Source organism: Panthera pardus, unplaced genomic scaffold, assembly GCF_024362965.1.
Source record: "Panthera pardus isolate Hobbes unplaced genomic scaffold, ASM2436296v1 HiC_scaffold_3, whole genome shotgun sequence".
NCBI classification, from domain to species: Eukaryota; Metazoa; Chordata; class Mammalia; order Carnivora; family Felidae; genus Panthera; species Panthera pardus.
Window position 1 is genome coordinate 2,969,894 of NW_026526876.1, and position 18,831 is coordinate 2,988,724.

The window sequence follows — 18,831 nt, forward strand, 5'->3', positions numbered from 1 at the left end:
CTTTTTTTTTTTTTTTCAAGTTTATGTATTTATTTTGAGACAGAGAGAAAGAGAGGAAGGGGCAGAGAGAAAGGGAGAGAATCCCAATTAGGCTCTCCACTGTCAGCGCAGAGCCCAATGAACCGTGAAATCATGACCTGGGCTGAAGTCAGACACTTAACTGACTGAGCCACCCAGGCGCCCGAGAAGGAAGGTTCTTTAAGGTAAATTGGTGTTACATATCGGAGACACAGAAGCTCAAATAAAGTACAGAGGAACAGGTTCGTAGTGGGTGAAATTCATGTGTCCAGTTCCTTCTCTGGTGAAACTAATTGTGGGAACCAGCATCCTGGGTCTGCTTTTGCTAGCCATTGTCCATTTTAGGGACGTGCTGTGGCTCTTCCTAATCTGCCCCTTTCTGCTACTGTCCTTTTACCTGGGATAAACCATCTCTGGCCTCTTCGGACAGTCCTATGTTAATGTCACCCAGCCCTTGCAGGAAGAATGCTCCGTGTGCCCAGGGCTTCCTCTGCTCCTCTGAGGCCCAGCTCCCTAACGGGGGCCGTCGCAGGAGCTTCCCCACATCTTCATTTTCTCTGAAAGGGAATCGGGAATAAAGCCGCAGTGTTTACTTTCCATCCCTCCCCCCACTGCTCCCACTTACTCTCTATGTAGCAGAAAGTCCTCAAAGCTCAGGCCAGGTAGAGGCTGTCTTTCTGTAGCGTCCGGTGCTGAGGCAGGATTTCCACAGTGACTCTCACTGCTGGGATTTGGAGATGAGGATGCCTGTGTTCAAATTGCTGTCTTACCCTGTTTGTTTTACTGCCGTGTCTACGCTTCTACTGAAATTCCAGAATGGGATTCGGGGAAACACGGATACCTGAGAGCCAGAATAGTTAGGCATTTCTGTTTCACTCTAGAGCCGCAGACCGCTTTTAGATTTGTCCCACGCACGACAGTAAGAGACGCGTGGAGAAAACTGCATTCCACGCAAGGGCGTAGAATGAGCAAAGGCACAGACGGAAGACCTAAGCGGAACAGAGCCCCGGGTAGCTAGGGTTGTAGCCCAGAAGCGAGGTGAGTGGAGGGGAGGCAGAGGTTATGAGTCTTATGGCGCCAGGAAGGGCCTGCAGCTGGGCTCACTCAGGTTTTCAGGAACATGACTGGTCTTCTTTACAGATACTGACCTGCCGGTTATGAAGGTAGCGGTGGTGTCACAGAGTTACTTTTGAATACGTTAAAACTAAGCATCAGGGCCCCCCCGGGGGGCTCAGCCGGTTACGCGTCTGACTTCAGCTCAGGTCATGATCTCACTGTTCGTGGGTTCGAGCCCCGCGTCCGGCTCGGTGCTGACGGCTCGGAGCCCGGAGCCTGCTTCGGATTCTGTGTCTCCTCCTCTCTCTGCCCCTCCCCTGCTCTCTCTCTCTCTCTCTCTGTCTCTCTCAAACCTAAAATAAAAACATCAAAAAAAGTTTTAAACTAAGCGCATACAAGAGCTCACATGTTACATTCTTGCATCAACATGGACCTGGATGCTGAAATAAGTGCTGTGGAAAGTCAGCACCACCCCGGGGCGCCTGGGTGGCTCAGTCGGTTAAGCGGCCGACTTCGGCTCAGGTCATGATCTTGCAGTCCGTGAGTTCGAGCCCCGCGTCGGGCCCTGTGCTGACAGCTCAGAGCCTGGAGCCTGTTTCAGATTCTGTGTCTCCCTCTCTCTGAACCTCCCCCGTTCATGCTCTGTCTCTCTCTGTCTCAAAAATAAATAAACGTTTAAAAAAAAAAAATTAAAAAAAAAAAAAAAAAAAAAAGAAAGTCAGCACCACTTGAAGACTCTATCTTTAACCAAAGAGAGCAGTGAATTAGAGAGACTGGGTAACATTTTGAAAATAAAAGATGACTGCAGACACAGGGGCACATACGTTTAAATTACAACCAAAGACCTAGAAGGTACAGCAACAGTGAGTACGTGGTCCTCGCCTGCAACGGTCGGTCATTCTCGGGTATGGGCTGCCCCTTCCTAAGAGCAGATTACTGCATGAAAATAAGAGCAATGAAATAAATACTGATAGCATTTTTAAAAATACACGTTAAGTAAATTACATAACGTTTTTAAGATACATGGTACTTACTATGGAGCTGTACACAACATTTTTTTTTGGCAAAAATCGTTCATTATTATCATAGTCTTACATTCTGGAATCAGATGGAGACACGCCTCATTTTTGTTGTTTTCATCGTGCCCCCTAAGCACACAGCAGCTCCTTTATCTGCGAGGCATCTGAATATAGAGAGACTGCTTGCTCGATGCTACAGGGAAATCGAATACTAGGCGTATTGAAAGATAGTATCTTTGTGTACAGTTGTCCCTTCAAAACCATGGAAGCTGTACTTCTGGGTGACGTAGGAGATTTTCAAAGCTCATTTGATGATATGTGTGTGTGGGTCTTGTTCTACAGATTGACCTTCGAACCTAACATCTGTCTTCAGGACATAATAGCTAGCATAGAACAAATTCCTAACCTTGGAGCTTTTCCTGTATTTAATGAATTCGTGACAATGCACCTGCTACATGCTTAATATTTCTTAACATCCTTTATAGAATACAGAGTCTTACTCTTCCTTAGAACAGACAAAATGTAGTATTTCATTTATTGCCAGCGTTGTTACTGGTCGATCTAGGACAATCCTAACAGGCTGGCTTAAAGGAATTTCAGATCTATTGATGATTAAGGTGCTGTGCTAATAAAAAAACAATAGTGTTCTTAATAACTGTTTTCTATGGTTCTTCAATTCAGGCTTTGTTTTGTGAATCCTTCTCCTACCCCTGACATGTGTATGCATGCACATATACACATGCGTCCCTGTTATATAACATGGCGGGGCAGAGGGTGGTATTTGGTTCAGTAGCTTCTCCGATCTGCTTAAACAACTTGCAGAGTTCCCTACTACTGACTCTTACTGTTCTAGGCAAGCCGAGTGATCATTTGAAATATAGTCAATATAGTCTTGGGGTATCTGAAGGCCACAGGACTGGGAATCAGCTCTTGGACCCTTGCTCTTTTCTAAATGAGCCTTCCTATTAATCATTTGATCTGTTGAATCACAGAGAAATGTAGGTGATTGAAGGAAATACCTTGGCAGAAGGTAGGATTGTTTGCATTAAATTATCAAGGAACCAAATGAAAATGAATTTTTTAAAAAAGATCTTCCTTTGGGATGCCTGAGTGGCTCATTCGGTTAAACATCCGACTCTTGATTTCAGCTCAGGTCATGATCTCACGGTCCGTGAGTTCGAGCCCTGCATCGGGCTCTACGCTGACAGTGCGGAGCCTGCTTGGGATTCTGTCTTTCCCTTTCTCTCTGCCCCTCCCCTACTTGTGCGTGCATGCGGTCTCTCTCTCTCTCTCTCTCTCTCTCTCAAAAAAAAAAAAAAAAATCTTCCTTTGAAGGGTGCCCTGAGTTTCTGCAAAGCCCCGTTGGGAGCCCGTCCTTTAAATGGGTTGGTGAGAAGGTGGTTCACTTTGTTTCTGACCTTCCTCGGAATGGCCGGGACAGAAATTGGAGATTTTTTTTTTTCTGCTTGTACCTAACCTGATTTCATTCTATTTCTGCGTATTCACCACTTGATTTTATACTGTATAACACAATGGGGAAAATACAAAAACCAAACTCATTCAGTTAAAAAAAATTGGGGGGGTTGCGGTGGGCGCCTGGGTGGCTCAGTCGGTTAAGCATCCAACTTCGGCTCAGGTCATGGTCTCACAGTTCGTGATTTTGAGCCCCACATCGGGCTCTCTGGTCTCAGCGCAGAGCCCACTTCAGATCCTCTGTCTCCCTCTGTCTCTGCCCTTCCCTGGCTCTCTCTTTCTCTATCTCAAAAATAAATAAACATTAAAAACATTTTTTTAAAACCCAGCTCCCTACCAGTTTCTGAAGTTCCTGGTATTTTCTTTCAAGGAAGTCACCAGGTTATTGATTTTTTTTTTTTTTTTTTTACTCAAAAGAAGGGAGAGACAAAAGTGTAGGACAGCATGATTTCTATGTTTTAAGTTCTGCCTCACTAAAATTTATTTTGTTCACATCGATCACAGAGCAACAGAAGAAAGCTTTGAGAATTAAGGACAAGTAAATTCAACCACGGAAGCTTATGAGCAGCTGGATTGATCCCAGAAAGATCAGTAAATAAATATTTTAAACTTCCACTGACCTTATTAAAATACACTGCCAGAAATATTCTGTTTGAGCCATTCTCATAAATGAGTCATCTTCCAAAAACAGCTGGTAGCAATTTGCTATAAGAAAAAGAGTAGTGACTTAGAAATCAGAAGATTGGGAGGTCTTGCCTTGGCTCGTTCACAGGGAGATTAAATGACACGCTAACATGTCCCAGATGAGGCACAAGAGAATTGAATCAGACGATCTGTCTTTAAAAGACCCCTTCATGGGGCACCTGGGTGGGTGGTTAAGCGTCCTACTTCAGCTCAGGTTATGATCTCACGGTCATGATCTCTCGAGCCCCACATCGGGCTCTGTGCTGACAGCTCAGAGCCTGGAGCCTGCTTCTCATTCTGTGTCCCCCTATCTCTCTCTCTCTCTCTCTCTCTCTCTCTCTCTCTCTCTCTCAAAAATATTAAGAACATTAAAAAAATTTTTTAAATACTTTCCTGGCCATTCCCAAGAAAACATCTCTGATAAAAATAGAGGGCAGTACCTATATTATTTCCCAGAGAGGCAAAGCGGATACAGAAAATGAGATTTTAAATTGGGGATCCTCCTTCCGGATTTGTTTTTCTCGGCATTGTTTCTGTTTCCATCTGTGTCTCTTCCCCCCCTGGGAACATCCTCCACCTTTTCAATTTGCCGTACTCTTTACCATGCAGACCTGTGAATGAAGAGTCAGAACCCCCCGAGGTCGATGCTCCCAGCCGGTGGCATGGCGTCTATGTGAACAGAACATCTCCGACGCCTTCGGAATCTGCGACCACCGTTAAGTCCCTCATCAAGTCATTTGACTTGGGACGTCCAGGTATTTCATCATTTGGTCTCACGAATCCAACTCAGATTCAGACGGTGGCCCCACATACCAAGCTGTCTCTACTCCACACTGACCCCAGATTAGTGCAACCACAAGGGCTCGTCTACATCATTCTGCATGTAGCTGCCGTGTACAAGAGACTTCTGCAGCCTTGCTGAAGCTCCCGTAAGACAACCCTGAAGAGTCTGCGTCACACGTAATACAGCCTCCTCTTTTCTCTCCATCTCTTCCTTAGCTTTAATTCCAGACGTGCCACGTTCCTCTTCTGCCTCTATGTCCGTTAAACTCAGGTTACCACCACTTGCCTTCTTACCGTCTCATGAGAGTTAGCAGGGTCAACCGGAGGCTTCATTTCCTAGAAAATGAGGTGTTGAATCTATGCATTTGGCTCTCTTGTTGGACACCCCCCGCCGCCGCCCTTGCTCGTCTCACAACATACCGTTAGACTTTTCTCTCCCTGGTCTTGTGTGCGACTGCCTGTTCTGACCTGTCATGCCTGATCTTGATACATTCCCAGATTTTTCTGTAAATGTCTCTCTGGCTCACAGTTCACCGTTATTCACTGTTAACTATGTACGTGAGGAAAATGCATGTTGCCACTCTGCGCACATAAATATAGTAGATGGAAGAAACCAAATGTGCATCTGCCCGAAATAGCAGTATATTTCTTCTCTTGACCGCAACAGATAGGCCTGTGGTGTCGGGAGACTAGAGTTATTACCCCTAGCTAATCCTAGGATGCACCTGGTTGTCTTTGCTAAAATAGTTTGTAGCTAAGTTAGATGAAGATTAGCCTGCAAATATTAAAAGATATGAAAGCCGGTGACTACGTTCAGTCTGCGAAGATAGGAAGTGAATGAACAGTGAATGGTTTGTGCAAGAATTTTCCTGCTCCTTCTTGCCTTAGATGCCTCGTCACGTGTTTTCTTCCCCCCGTCACTGTGTGGCCCACCTCTAAGAGCAACCCCCATGTAGTTGGCTCCTCCCCGCTCCTTCCCCTGTTCAGCACTAGTGCAGAGGAGAGAACAGAGTGGTACCTTAGAAGCATCCTGGGATGCCTTTGTAGTCACCAAAACAGTAACAAATGAGGAGCTGTTACTCGCTGTTTTGAACCGGAACTGCGTACAAATGTCCCCTTCTCTTTGCTTGGCAGGTGGAACCGGACAGAATATTTCTGTCCATAAAACCCCCAGAAGCCCCCTGAGTGGGATCCCCGTGAGGACCACTCCAGCTGCTGCGGTTTCTCCAATGCAGGTAAGAGAGCTTTGGCCACGTGGGTGGTGGCCCGTGCCACGTGGTATCATCGTGGTGTCTTGTGCCCAGGCAAGTCGCAAAGGGAAAGTGAAAACCCAATTGTTTTATTCTTTGAGGCACTTGAACATCGTTTTTAATAGGAGTAAGATAATAATAATGAAACTTTCGTTAAAGATTACAATTCTAGGGGTGCCTAGGTGGCTCGGTCAGTTAAGCGTCCTACTTCAGCTCGGGTCATGATCTCGCAGTACGTGAGTTCGAGCCCCGCGTCGGGCTCTGTGCTGACAGCTCAGGAGCTGGAGCCCGCTTCACATTCTGTGTCTCCCTCTCTCTCTGCCCCTCCCCTGCTCTTGTGTGCGTGCTCTCTCTCTCTCTCTCTCTCAAAAATAAACATTAAAAAAAAAATTTTTTTAATTATAATTCTGGGCACCTGGGTGGCTCAGTCAGTTAAGCATCCGACTCTTGATTTCTGACAGTGCAGAGCCTGCTTGGGATTCGCTGTCTCCCTCTCTCTCTCTCTGCCCCTCCCCTGCTCACACAGGTGCACTTTGTCTCTCTCTCTCTGTCTCTCTCAAAATAAATAGATATTTTTTAAAAATTTTAACAATTGCAGTTCTGAGGCCTGATAAAGATCCAAGAGAAGCACGCTAAACCTCATATAATTTTGTTTGTAAGGTATATTTAAAATTTTCAGTTAACCGAAGATTGTAATTTTTACCAGAAGTGGATATTGAACTAGTTATTTTTCTCAAAGAATTGTGTCTTTTCTTTTTTTTCCCAAAAGCCCCCCAGAGAGAGAAAACATTTATAATTTGTAAGTTCTTAGAGTTCACTGGGTACAATCTGTGTCACCTTTGCCGTTTTGTGAAGGTTCTAGATCAGAGCTACTTGGCATTTTCAGGGTCCAGAGTGCTAACCATTACACCATGGAACCCACTCGCTACTTGGCATTTTCTAAGGCTGGGGCTTTCAGTGTCATTGGTAACATTCAGCACTCTGCTCTCTCTGAGCCAAGGGTAATGTTGTCATTAACAAGTACCCTTTTGGGGCACCTGGGTGGCTCAGTCGGTTAAGCGGCCGACTTTGGCTCAGGTCATGATCTTACCGTTTGGGGGTTTGAGCCCCACGTTGGGCTCTGTGCTGACAGCTCAGAGCCTGGAGCCTGCTTCACATTCTGTGTCTCCCTCTTTCTCTGCCCCCCGCCCCCACTCCCACTCACACCCTGCCTCTCTCTCTCTCTCTCAAAAATGAATAAACATTAAAAAAACACGTATAGCTTGAATGTTTCCGCATGTACACACCCCTGCAGCCAACACCAAGGTAAAGCATTCTCGTCACCCCAGAAGGCCCCCCCCCCCCATGCCACCACCCAGTCAGTAATCTCTTAAAGTAGCCATTATTCTGACCTCTGTTACCATTGGATCAGTGTCACACTGACCTAACCATTGTAAAAGGGAGTGACTTAAAAATCTCCCTTGCTCCCTAGCCCCAGAAAGAACCACTGTTGATGGCTTGTTGTGTATCCTTCTAGATGTTTTTCTTTAGCATAAAAGTGTGTGTGGTTGGGGAAGGGGGAGGGAGAGAAAGTTTTATAAATTAGATTACACTAAACATCATTCGGACACTGGCTCATTCCACTTTGTCGTTGGAATGGAACCCATGAGGGCAGGGATTTTTATCTGTTTTGCTTGCTATTCTGTCTTTTGCCTGGAACAGTGGCCGGCACATAGTTCTATCACAGTACAAGCTCAGTAAATATTTGTTGAATGAATGAAGGAAGCTATCAGAGACATCTTTACATGTCAGTATTTGGAAAAAATACTGCATTCTTTTTTTTTTTTAATTTTTTTAATGTTAATTTATTTTAGAGAGAAAAAGAGACAGAGTGTGAGCAGGGGAGGGGAAGAGAGAGAGGGAGACACAGAATCTGAAGCAGGCTCCAGGCTCTGAGCTGTCAGCACAGAGCCCGATGCGGGGCTCAAACTCATCAACCGTGAGATCATGACCTGAGCTGAAGTCAGATGCTTAACTGACTGAGCTACCCAGGTGGCTCCCCTCCTTCTTTTTTTTAAGGCTGAATAATATTTCAGTGTATGTAAATACCACATTTTGTTTATCCATTCATCTGTCCATGGACATTTAGGTTGTTTCTGCCTCTTGACTATTGTGAGTAATGCTGCAACAAACATGGGTGTACAAAAATCTCTTCTAGATTCATTTTTTTTGGATATAGACCCAGAAGTGAGACTGCTGGATTGTGTAGGAGTTCTATTTTTAATTTTTTGAAGAGCCTCCCTACTATTTTCCATAGCGGGTGTACCATTTTATATGCCCACCAGCAGTGCACAAAGATTTTAATTTTTCTGCAGTTTGATCAACACTTGTTATTTTCTCTCGCTCTCTCTCTCTTTTTAAAATAATGACCCCTCTAACAGATGTGAAGTGATATCTCATTGTGGTCTTGATTTGCATTTCCCTGATGATTAGTGAAGTTGAGCATCTTTCCATATACCTGTTGGCCATTCAGAAACAGTATTTTTACACACCTCCTTGAATATACGTAGAATTTTCCAGGAAGGTACTCACAAAGCTGATTAATTATGATTAATTAAGAGAAGAAACAGGTGGTGGGAGTGAGAGGGAGACTCTTTCCATTTTATGTCCTTTCTGTTCTTTTGAGGATCGGGCCAATTGCATTTATTACCTATTCAAATAAATAAGTTGTGTTGGTTTTTTTTTAATGTATATTTATTTTTGAGAGAGAGGGTGAGCACAAGCAGGGGAGCGGCAGAGAGAGAAAGAAAGGGAGGGAGACACAGAATCCACAGCAGGCTCCAGACCTCGTGCGGGACTTGAACCCACAGACTCTGGGATCACGACCTGAGCTGAAATCGGATGCTTAACCCACTGAGCCACCCCGGTGCCCCTAAATAAGTTGTTTCAAAACCTCCCTCTCGTGATTCTGATGAGTTTAAGAACCGTTGTGTGGACACACACGCCTTGTTTACGCTGTCCTTGGGGTCACAAGCTCACCTGTGCTGCTGTGCCTTTTGGTTTTTTAGAGACACTCCACTTACAGTAGCGTTCGGCCAGCCAGCAAAGGTGTGACTCAGCATTTGGATCTTCCAGAACTTCCACTCTCAGGTAATACAAACACCTTTGACTTCTTTTTTTGTGCGGTCAACGTTTCTTCTTTGCCCGAAACCGAGCTTAGAAAAATAACCCATGGCATTTATCTCAAACAGCTGAAAACCCCAAATGTTTTGTGTGATGGGTGTTGGATCCTGCTTCCTGCCAGCTGTCCTTCCCAGCGTGTATGTGTTCAGGAGAAATGTCCAGATTTGGAGGGGGGGTGGGGGGCTGCTGGCTTTTTACTGAATCTCAAGGGAATAATTTACAATCTTTAGAAGTCGCTATTTTAAGAAAAAAATTTTATCTGATTCTAAAGGTCTGTGGCTTCCACAATTCCTGAAATATGCCTCTTTAGGGCTCTGTCTCTGAGCGTAGTCCCCTTCCTGTTGTTACCGCGGGTATTTTCTTTACTTATTTTGAGAGAGAAAGCATGAGCGGGGGAGGGGTGGACAGAGAGGGAGAGAGAGAGAATCCCAAACAGGCTCCGCACTGTCAGCACAGAGCCTGCTCGGGATTCTCTTTCTCTCCCTCTCTCTCTGCCCCTCCCTTGTGTGCATGCACTCTGTCTCTCAAGATAAATAAATAAACGTAGGAAAAAAAAAAAAAAAAGGAAGAACACTGTCTGGCTCATAGTATCGCTCCAAGGGCTGAGTGAACGCGGCCGGGTGTGGGGTGGGTGCTGTGGAAGTGTTGGCTGTTACCACTCTAACGTCTGGTCTCTTGGAATCAGTTCGCCTGTCAGAGCAAAGAGGCATTAGCAGAATGTTAAGCTTGTCCTGAGTATTTACCCTAGAAATGTATGTGTATGACTCTGTGGTCACTGTTGTGAGGAAACAAAAAAGATAAAAAAGAAGGCGAACACTAAATGAATTATTTGCCGGTGCCTCACAGGAAGGCCAGAAAGCCGGAAATCTAGATTGCATAGATAGAAGTCCTGTGTTGCTAAGCATCAGACAAAACTTCTGTAACACAACTTCTGTAACACAATTCTGTAATTGTGTGAATCTAAAGGAATTCCAGCTGTTCTTCTTTTAGATCATGGTCAAACACCATTAGGTTCCTTCTTAACATAGTTATTTCTGAAATAACTATTGTTATTGTTTTGGTCTTTCACTGGAAAGTCTTTAACCTTAACCACCTTATTTTCTTTCACTTCTGAATTTTGTTTTCTTTTTTTCGTGGAATAAGAGGATTTTAAACGTACGTAAATACTGAAACTGACAATGTGAGGACCGCCTCAGCCCGTCCCCTGCATTTTACATGCGAGAGATTCAAGCCCTACGGAGACTAATTGATTTATAACTGGTCCCACCGATTCTGAATGACTCTGGGACCAAGATAGGATTTTTTTTTCTGATTCTTTTCACCATGTTGCCTTTTGGAAATGAGGCTGGTGATTGCTCTGATCAGATAGTGACAATGGTTTATGTAGGACTTGATAATGACCTCAAGGAAGAAGAAGAAAATGGTGTCTAAGGGCAGGAGAATAAGAAAAAACAAAGGGTAAGTGAGTCCAGTAGAACAGGTCATTATTTCTCTGCAAACTAGAGAAATGGAGGGAGGCCAAAACAGGGTATTGGAAACCCACCCGATTTGAGTTCCTACATTTGCCATATAGTGGAAAATAAGGAATAAGTTGATTATATAATACCTATAACATAAAAGTTACCATCTTAACCATTTTTAAATGTACTAGGTGAGCTTTAGGTCATAACATTTGTCTTCTCTGTTCCTCCCATGTTAAAATTTCCTTTGGTGGGGAGCCGGGGTGGCTCAGTCAGTTAAGCATCTGACTCTTGATCTCCACTCAGGTCTTAATCTCAGAGTCATGAATTCAAGCCCTGTGTTGGGCTCTGCACTGGGCGTGAGGCCTATTAAAAAAAAAAAAAAATTTTTTTTTTTTCCTTTTGTGTCAAGAAACCATTTGTTTAATTGACAAGATAAATACTGACGCCAAAGCCATACTGGCTGTTGCCCTGAAGTAAACAGTTCATTGTCAGCACCCGCTCTTTTCGCCCACCAGGCACCTGTCTACCCGGATGATTCTATTTACCATACTAAAAAAGGATTACATGGTAAAAGTTGCTTGCATTCAACCCAGCCTTGCCAAGACTGAGGTCATCAAAAGCTGCCAAAGTGGGATTAATGCGCTGTTTTTGTTGTTTTCTTCAGTGATGTAAACACTGTTTTCCCTCTGCTCTTCCAGGCTAATTAGCCTCACTCCCCACTTTACTACCCATAATTGGTGGCTCTTAGCTGTACAAGTATTGTTTTCTTCCGTGACTGTGGTGTCATAGGAGGCGACCATGGGCTTAGCCTGGTCACAGAGGCCTGTCGTGTGGCATTGAGCAAATCACTGTGTTCTGTGCCGTTGCCCCCGTTAACTACAGACCAGACCATCTCAAATTTTCCTCCCATTCTATACCCTTGTGGTCCTTTAAGAAACATCATCGGGACGATCCAGCCTGTTTCATCAACGTGTTTTGGTTTCTAATATAACAGCAGAGAGGACCCTTTAAAGAATTATTTTTGCTTATTTGTAAGCAAGCCAGACCCTATGACTGGAATGGCTTGTTTTCTTGCAAAATAGTTATCAATTCTTGGAAAAGTAATCAGCTTTTTGCCTGTTGCCACCTGTGACTTGAAAATCCCACTGGGCACCTACCTGCCAGCTCTCTCTCTCTCTCTCTCTCTCTCTCGCTCTCTCTCTCTCTCTCTCTCTCTCTCAGATGCCCATTGATTAAAACAAAGTGCTTTACTTGGGGACAGGGCTGGTTTTGTGGGCGTGTGACCCGTGCAGAGCTCTTGGAAGGGCTTCAGTTCAGTGTTCCACAGGTGCCATCTTGAAATTCATCATAATTCTTGAAGAAGAGGCTAATTTGTCAATAGTCTCTATGAGTCTTGTAGTCAGTCCTGCCTGGAGAATCCTTTCCAGAAAACACTATGTCCCTATTTGCATTTTTATTACTTAATCGGAAACTGTATCTATAAATCTATATCTGTTCTATATATTTGTACTTGAGAATAAGATGAGAATTATATGGTACTTGAGAAGAAAGCGTGGTGACCAGATTTCTCTTCTTCAGGAATAGGTGATTATGTTGTTGTTCACACAGATCTTCTAAAGGGAAGGGGTGAGGACCTGAAACCGGACCCTTACCTCCGCAAGAGCCCCTCGCTCGAGTCTCTGAGCAGACCCCCTTCTCTGGGCTTCGGGAACACGAGGCTGCTGAGCGCTTCCACGGGGGGCTTGAAACCACAAAGCAAACTCAGGTATCGCATTTGAATCAGTGAGAAAGCACTGGGCTGATGACCTTGTGTTCTTCCTTCTGTTTTATCCCCTCTGGTCAGGTTCCTTCTTACGTATATTTCCTGAATGAAAACGACCCAGACTCAGCACCTGCCTTCAGCAAGAGAGGAGGGCACTGCACCGCAGGACGGTGCGGAGTGAAATAAGAGCTGTAGAAAAAGAAGTATAAGCAGACTACGTGGGGAGTTGTTAGTCGGATGAGGAAGTCGGGAGTGAGGAGGCAGCGTTTCTGCCACAGGGGTCCTGCAGGCGTCACCTTGAGGCTCTGCTGGAAGTTCAGGGAACTGGCGGTGGTTTAGTTTGGTTAGACTGGACTGCGGGCCGCATGAGGGCAGGGGCCCCGGCACACACATCATCAACGTCAGGATTGGCCAGGAGGCAGATAGGTGGTTAGGGTATCACCACCGGAAAGGCAGGTTGGAGTCACATTGTGAATGATCTTCATTGCCAAGGCTAGAGGTCTGTACTCATTTCGGTAAAGCGGTGGGGAACCACTAGGTTTGTGGCCTCTTGTTTCTGTTGTTTCTGATTGCGAGTAGTGGTTCAGTAAACAGTGGCATGTCGGAAGGACCGGAGGGGCATTTTGAAGTCAGTGTCGAAAGAGCCCGTTAGTGGTGATGGGGGGGGGGGGTGGGGGGTGGAGGGGGGACAGAGACTGCGGGGGTGGTCACCAAAAGCCTGTCTTTGCTCATACCTCTGCCACTTCCTCCCTGCTCTGTGCCCCTGCTCACCCAGGCCACGGCAAACCTCCCCGCCCTCTAGCCGCTCGCTGCTTCCCCACGTAGAGTCATCCTCTAGAACACCGAGCGCGTCCCGTGCAGACCTTGTCAGAAACCTCCCGTGACTCGTCACGCACTCTTCCACCTTTGCTCCTTATTCTGGTTCTCTGCAGCTTAGTCTCACCCTGCTCACGTGCTAGCGTGTCCCTGCCCTCCGCTCCGTCAGAGCCTGTTTTACTCTCAGCCTTTGCCGCTAACACATGCATTGCTGACTGCTCGCGAGGCTCTGGCCTGAATCGTCTTCCTTCTGTCCCTTTCACACTCCCCTAAGTCCTTCTCCTTCAAAGCCAAGCAAACTACCCTGGTAGCGTCGATGCCCCCTTTCTCTGCCTTTGGTGTCTTAACCTCATTTGGGTATTTAATCCACTGTGGTGTGGTGTGTGTGCCTTTGTCCCCATTGAAGGCTGCACTATGTTTATTTTTTAATGTTTATTTTTGAGAGAGAGAGAGAGACAAAGCGTAAGCTGGGGAGGAACAGAGAGAGAGAGGCAGAATCTGAAGCAGGCTCCAGGCTCTGAGCTGTCAGCACAGAGCCCGATGCGGGGCTCAAACTCACGAACCGTGAGATCATGACCTGAGCCGAAGTCGGACTCCCCACCGACTGAGCCACCCAGGTGCTTGTATGTTGCACTTTAGTAGATGGTGAATACCTCGTCTCACACTTTGATGTCTCTCCCAGCCCCCTGTGTTGTGTTACACACACAGCATTTCATTCAGTCAGTGCTTAGGAGTACGTAGATAAATAAGTACACAAAACAGGGCACTTTAGTAGTAATGGCTTTTTAGCAAACATCATAACTACAGCATTATGTGTGTTACAATAGGATTTTATAAAAGTCTGAATAAGTTCAGCTCTTGTCATACCTTTGGGTGTGGCCTATATTTGCACCCAAATAGATGAAGTCATATCTTTTCAGAGGTTTAACTTAAAGCCCCAGATATTACACATTAGTCTTGTTTCTGCACAGGAGATTTAAATGATCAGAACTTTTTTTTTTTTAGCTTTTTAAAATGTTTATTTATTTCTGAGAGAGAGAGAGAGCAAGCAGGGAAGGGGCAGAGAGAGAGGGAGACACAGAATCTGAAGCAGGCTCCAGGCTCCGAGCTGTCAGCACAGAGCCTAAAGCAGGCCTCAAACTCATAGACTCGGACGCTCAACTGACTGAGCCACCCAGCCACCCCCCAAACCTTGTTTTTAAGGACCAGAATTAGTGCTATTCTGAAATTGCTCTTTTCTTTATGCCACAAATGTGTACAGAAAAGGCTATGTGTGTGTGCTGTTGATGTGACACCCTTCATCGTGAAAGATTAAATTAGTGGAAATCAATGTGTTGTTTTATTTTTGTATTCATCACTGAGACGAATGACAGGATAGAAATTAATTTCTTTTGGAAGTTTTCATCCTATTGATATTAATTTGGAGCAGGCACCATATCTAGTTAACTTTATTTTTTCAAAGAAAATTGTCCAGTAAATGTTTTAGTTGTCCGCCTTTACAGAAACTCTTCTCCCAACCTTCATTTCGGTCTTTCCTCATTTGTCAGACCTAAAAATTCAGTTCTAAATGACAAAGTAAGACGTGGCTTTAGTAAACACAGGCCACGTCACTGTAACATCATAGGCTCTTCGCGACTCTGACGACAGAAACTCACGGATATGAGTTTACAGATAATGCCAGGTACAAGAAAAACCAGGCATCAGATGGCACCAGCAACATTTTAATGCAAGTTTATGAAGTTTTCTTACTATCTCTACCCTAATTCAGATTGCTGAGGTCTGGAATCATTACATTCCTCCTTAAAAATATTTTAAAGGGGCGCCTGGGTAGCTCAGTCGGTTAAGCATCCGACTTCGGCTCAGGTCACGATCTCGCAGTCCGCGGGTTCGAGCCCCGCGTCGGGCTCTGGGCTGATGGCTCAGAGCCTGGAGCCTGCTTCAGATTCTGTGTCTCCCTCTCTCTCTGCCCCTCCCCCATTCATGCTGTGTCTCTCTCTGTCTGAAAAATAAATAAACGTTAAAAAAAAAAAATTAAAAAAAATATTTTAAAGTATTTTCATTAAGTATCAGAATGATACAAAACAATAATAATAAGATACGTGTAAGGTATAAAGAACAACAATGCACCTGGATATCAACCTTCCAGGGCAAGGAAGAGAAAATTATTATTACCACTGAAATCTCCCGTCAGCCCCTGTGCGCTGGCCTCGCCTCCCTGCCCCGCCCCAAGATCACCACTGTCCTGACTGTTTTGTATGTCGTGCTCTGCTTCTCTTTCCAGTTTCACCACGTACGCTTGCACCCCCCAACAATATAAACAATACATTATTGAAATTGTCATTTAAAATTCTGTATAAATGGGAACATACAGTGCTTTTCTCTTTTTTTTTTAAATTCAAAATTGTTCCTGCTGTGCATTCAAGTCATTGCATACATCTCAGTTCATTGGCTTTTATTGCTGTATAGTATTCCTTTGTATGACTGTACCTCTGTTCACTAATTTTCCTGATGATGTGCATCTGATTGTTTCCAATTATTTGCTAGTATAAAAAAGTGCCAAGGGGCGCCTCGGTGGCTCAGCGGGTTAAGTGTCCAACTTCAGCTCAGGTTGTGATTTCACGGTTCGTGAGTTTCGAGCCCACTGCTGAGCTCTTCGCTGTTGGCACAGAGCCTACTTTGGATCCTCTGTTCCCCTCTCTTTCTGCCCCTCCCCCACTTGTTCTCTCTCTCTCAAAAATAAACATTTAAAAAATGTCTTTTAAAGTAACGTAGGCGTCTATTAAAAATTGAGGGGTGCCTGGGTGGCACGGTTGGTTAGGTGGCTGACTTCAGCTCAGGTCATGATCTCACGGTCCATGAGTTTGAGCCCCACGTCGGGCTCTGTGCTGACGGCTCAGACCCTGGAGCCTGCTTTGGATTCTGTGTCTCCCTCTCTCTCTGTTCCTCCCCTGCTTGTGCTCTATCTCTCTCAAAAATAAATAAATGTTAAAAAAATTTTTTTTCTTTACAAAGTTAAAAAAAATAAAAATTGAGAAGAGGGTGCCTGAAGTCTTGCTCTCAGAGTGCTGTTATATTATTTAGTAAAATCACTTCCTTTGGCTAAACAGGTGCTCAGAAATGAGTTAGTATCTCACAAACTGGGGAGTATCACTTTTGGAGTGTGCAAAGCCCCTCTTTTGAGTAGTTTTTACTGATTTTCCCCTTTTATCTCCATTCCTATCACCTCTCCATAAGCAGCCAATCTAGTGGTTTTAAATGCCCTTTCAGCCCACCTTTCATAGGTTACGTAGGTATAGGTGTAGCCTTGGAACACGTAGAATAGTTTTTCTAGAGTCTTTAATTAAAACGATACTGTACTTAATAACTAAAGGACTAGATGAATGGAACAACAGATGGATTTAAAAACAACCGAAAACGAAAATCAACCTGTTTCCAGACTTCTGACAGCCAAGCAGTACGATTTAATTCTTCTTTCATATCGTGAGACGTAATAAAGACGTATCATTCGTATGACTAGCATGACATAATAAAGACTCATCTCACTGGAGAGACCTAGACTTCTGCTCTATAATCTAGTTATTTGTTTCTTGCCTCCTTGAGGGTCCTAAAAATTAGCCTCTTCTCTTTACCACGTGCTCTTCTTTCTAACTAGTGTGGAGAGAAGAGACCCCCTGGCTGCCTTGGCCCGGGAATATGGCGGCTCCAAGCGCAACGCTCTCTTGAAATGGTGTCAGAAGAAGACAGAAGGCTATGCGGTAAGCGACCGTGGCGACCGGCTTCCACCCGGCTCTGGGCGGCAGGCCTTTGCCAGGGTTTGTTCTGGGCACGCACATGGCTTGGACGGGCCGGTGTGCGTGGAACTCGTGTCCTTCTCTTCTCTGGGGGAGGGGCCGCCAGGTAGTGGGGTTTGCTGCGGTGCCCAACGAGGTGAGTGGGACTGAGAGCCAGTCTGTGCTCTACCCAACGAGCCATGTACCTCAACCCAGCTGTGCATCTCCTGTGGGAAGGGGCACCTTTCTCTTTGCTCAGAGGAGACGCAAACTCTGCAAGCTTGCACCCAACAGGCTGCTTGGCATGTAGTTTCAAGTTTCGAACTTCAAGTTTCAAGTTTATCAGGACAGTATTTGTTTTCTGGGAAGGTTACACAAGGAAGTGACACCCGATCTAAAAGTGTAAGCTTTGTTAATTGTGAAATGCCGTATGTAAAGATAAAAATACCTCGAATATAAGTGATAGTTTCATGGATGATTATGAGGTGAAAACCCACGCAGTCACCACTCACATCCAGAAATGGAGCATCGCCGGTTCCCCAAAATCTTTCTTATGACTTTCTAATCGTAGCCCCTCACCACTCCCAAAGATAACTCTTGTCCTCGGTTTTGTTCCTCATAGCTTTCAACGAAAAGCAGGCATCCCTAAATGCTAGAGTAGTTTTGCCTGCACTTGAACTGTACATAAACGCAGTCAAAAACTATGATACCTGCATCTGGCTTTTCTCATACAGTATTAAGTCACTAAGGCTTACCCCAGCCGTAGTTCGTCATTCTCTTTACCCTTTGGAACCTTTTGTGTGATCGTACCGTTATTTACTTATCCGTTCTGTCATCGCCGGACAGATGAGTTATTTCCAGTTCGGGGCTCTTGCAATAGTGTGGGTGTGTTCTTGTGTGTGTCTCTCGGAACACACATGCACTCGTTCTTTCTGGGCCTACGCCCAGAAATGGGATTATTGGGCCATCGGGGATGCATATATCCAAGCACAGTTGAGAGTGCCAAACAGATTTCTAAAGCAGTTGTGCTGTTTACCTCCCACCAGCAAATGATGAGAGACCTGTTTTTCTGCGTCGTCCCAGTCTTTGGATCAGTGCGTACTAGTGTCTGATTGTGGTTGGGATTTGCACTTCCCTGCCGGCCAGTGAGGCTGAGAACTTTTCCGTATGCTGACTGGACATTTGGGTAGTCCATTTGGGGATGTGCCCTTCGGGTGTCTCGCCCATTTTTAAATCAGACGGTCTTTCTTTCCCTTGTTACTTTCAGGAGCTCTTTATATGTTCTGGATACCCGTCCTTTGTCAGATAGATGTATTGTAAATATCTCCTCCCCGGGTGGCTTGAATTTTCACCTTTTTGTTGAACAAAGTTTTTAATTTTAATTAAGTCTGTGTGTCAGTCTTTTCCCAGTGGTCGGTGCTTTTTGCATCTTGTTGCAGAAATCTTTATTCCAAGGACATGAAAATATTCTCCAGTGTTTTCTTGTACATATTGGATTGTGTGACCTTTCCCATTAAATAGCCATCCTCTTTAAAATTGTCATCTCCAGGGTGCCTGGGTGCCTCAGTCGGTAGA

General features: G+C 44.9%; 1 protein-coding gene across 7 annotated transcripts in view; it reads left to right on the forward strand.

Moving 5' to 3' along the window:
* Nucleotides 1–18,831, forward strand: part of SPECC1 (sperm antigen with calponin homology and coiled-coil domains 1) — a 283,596-nt gene that overhangs the window by 206,869 nt on the left and 57,896 nt on the right. For all 7 annotated transcript variants that reach the window (XM_053893308.1, XM_053893306.1, XM_053893304.1 and 4 more), the window contains 5 exons: nt 4,860–5,005; nt 6,168–6,268; nt 9,331–9,412; nt 12,517–12,673; nt 17,139–17,241. In XM_053893308.1, coding sequence (XP_053749283.1) covers nt 4,860–5,005; nt 6,168–6,268; nt 9,331–9,412; nt 12,517–12,673; nt 17,139–17,241 — 589 coding nt within the window. The remainder of the gene's footprint in view (nt 1–4,859; nt 5,006–6,167; nt 6,269–9,330; nt 9,413–12,516; nt 12,674–17,138; nt 17,242–18,831) is intronic.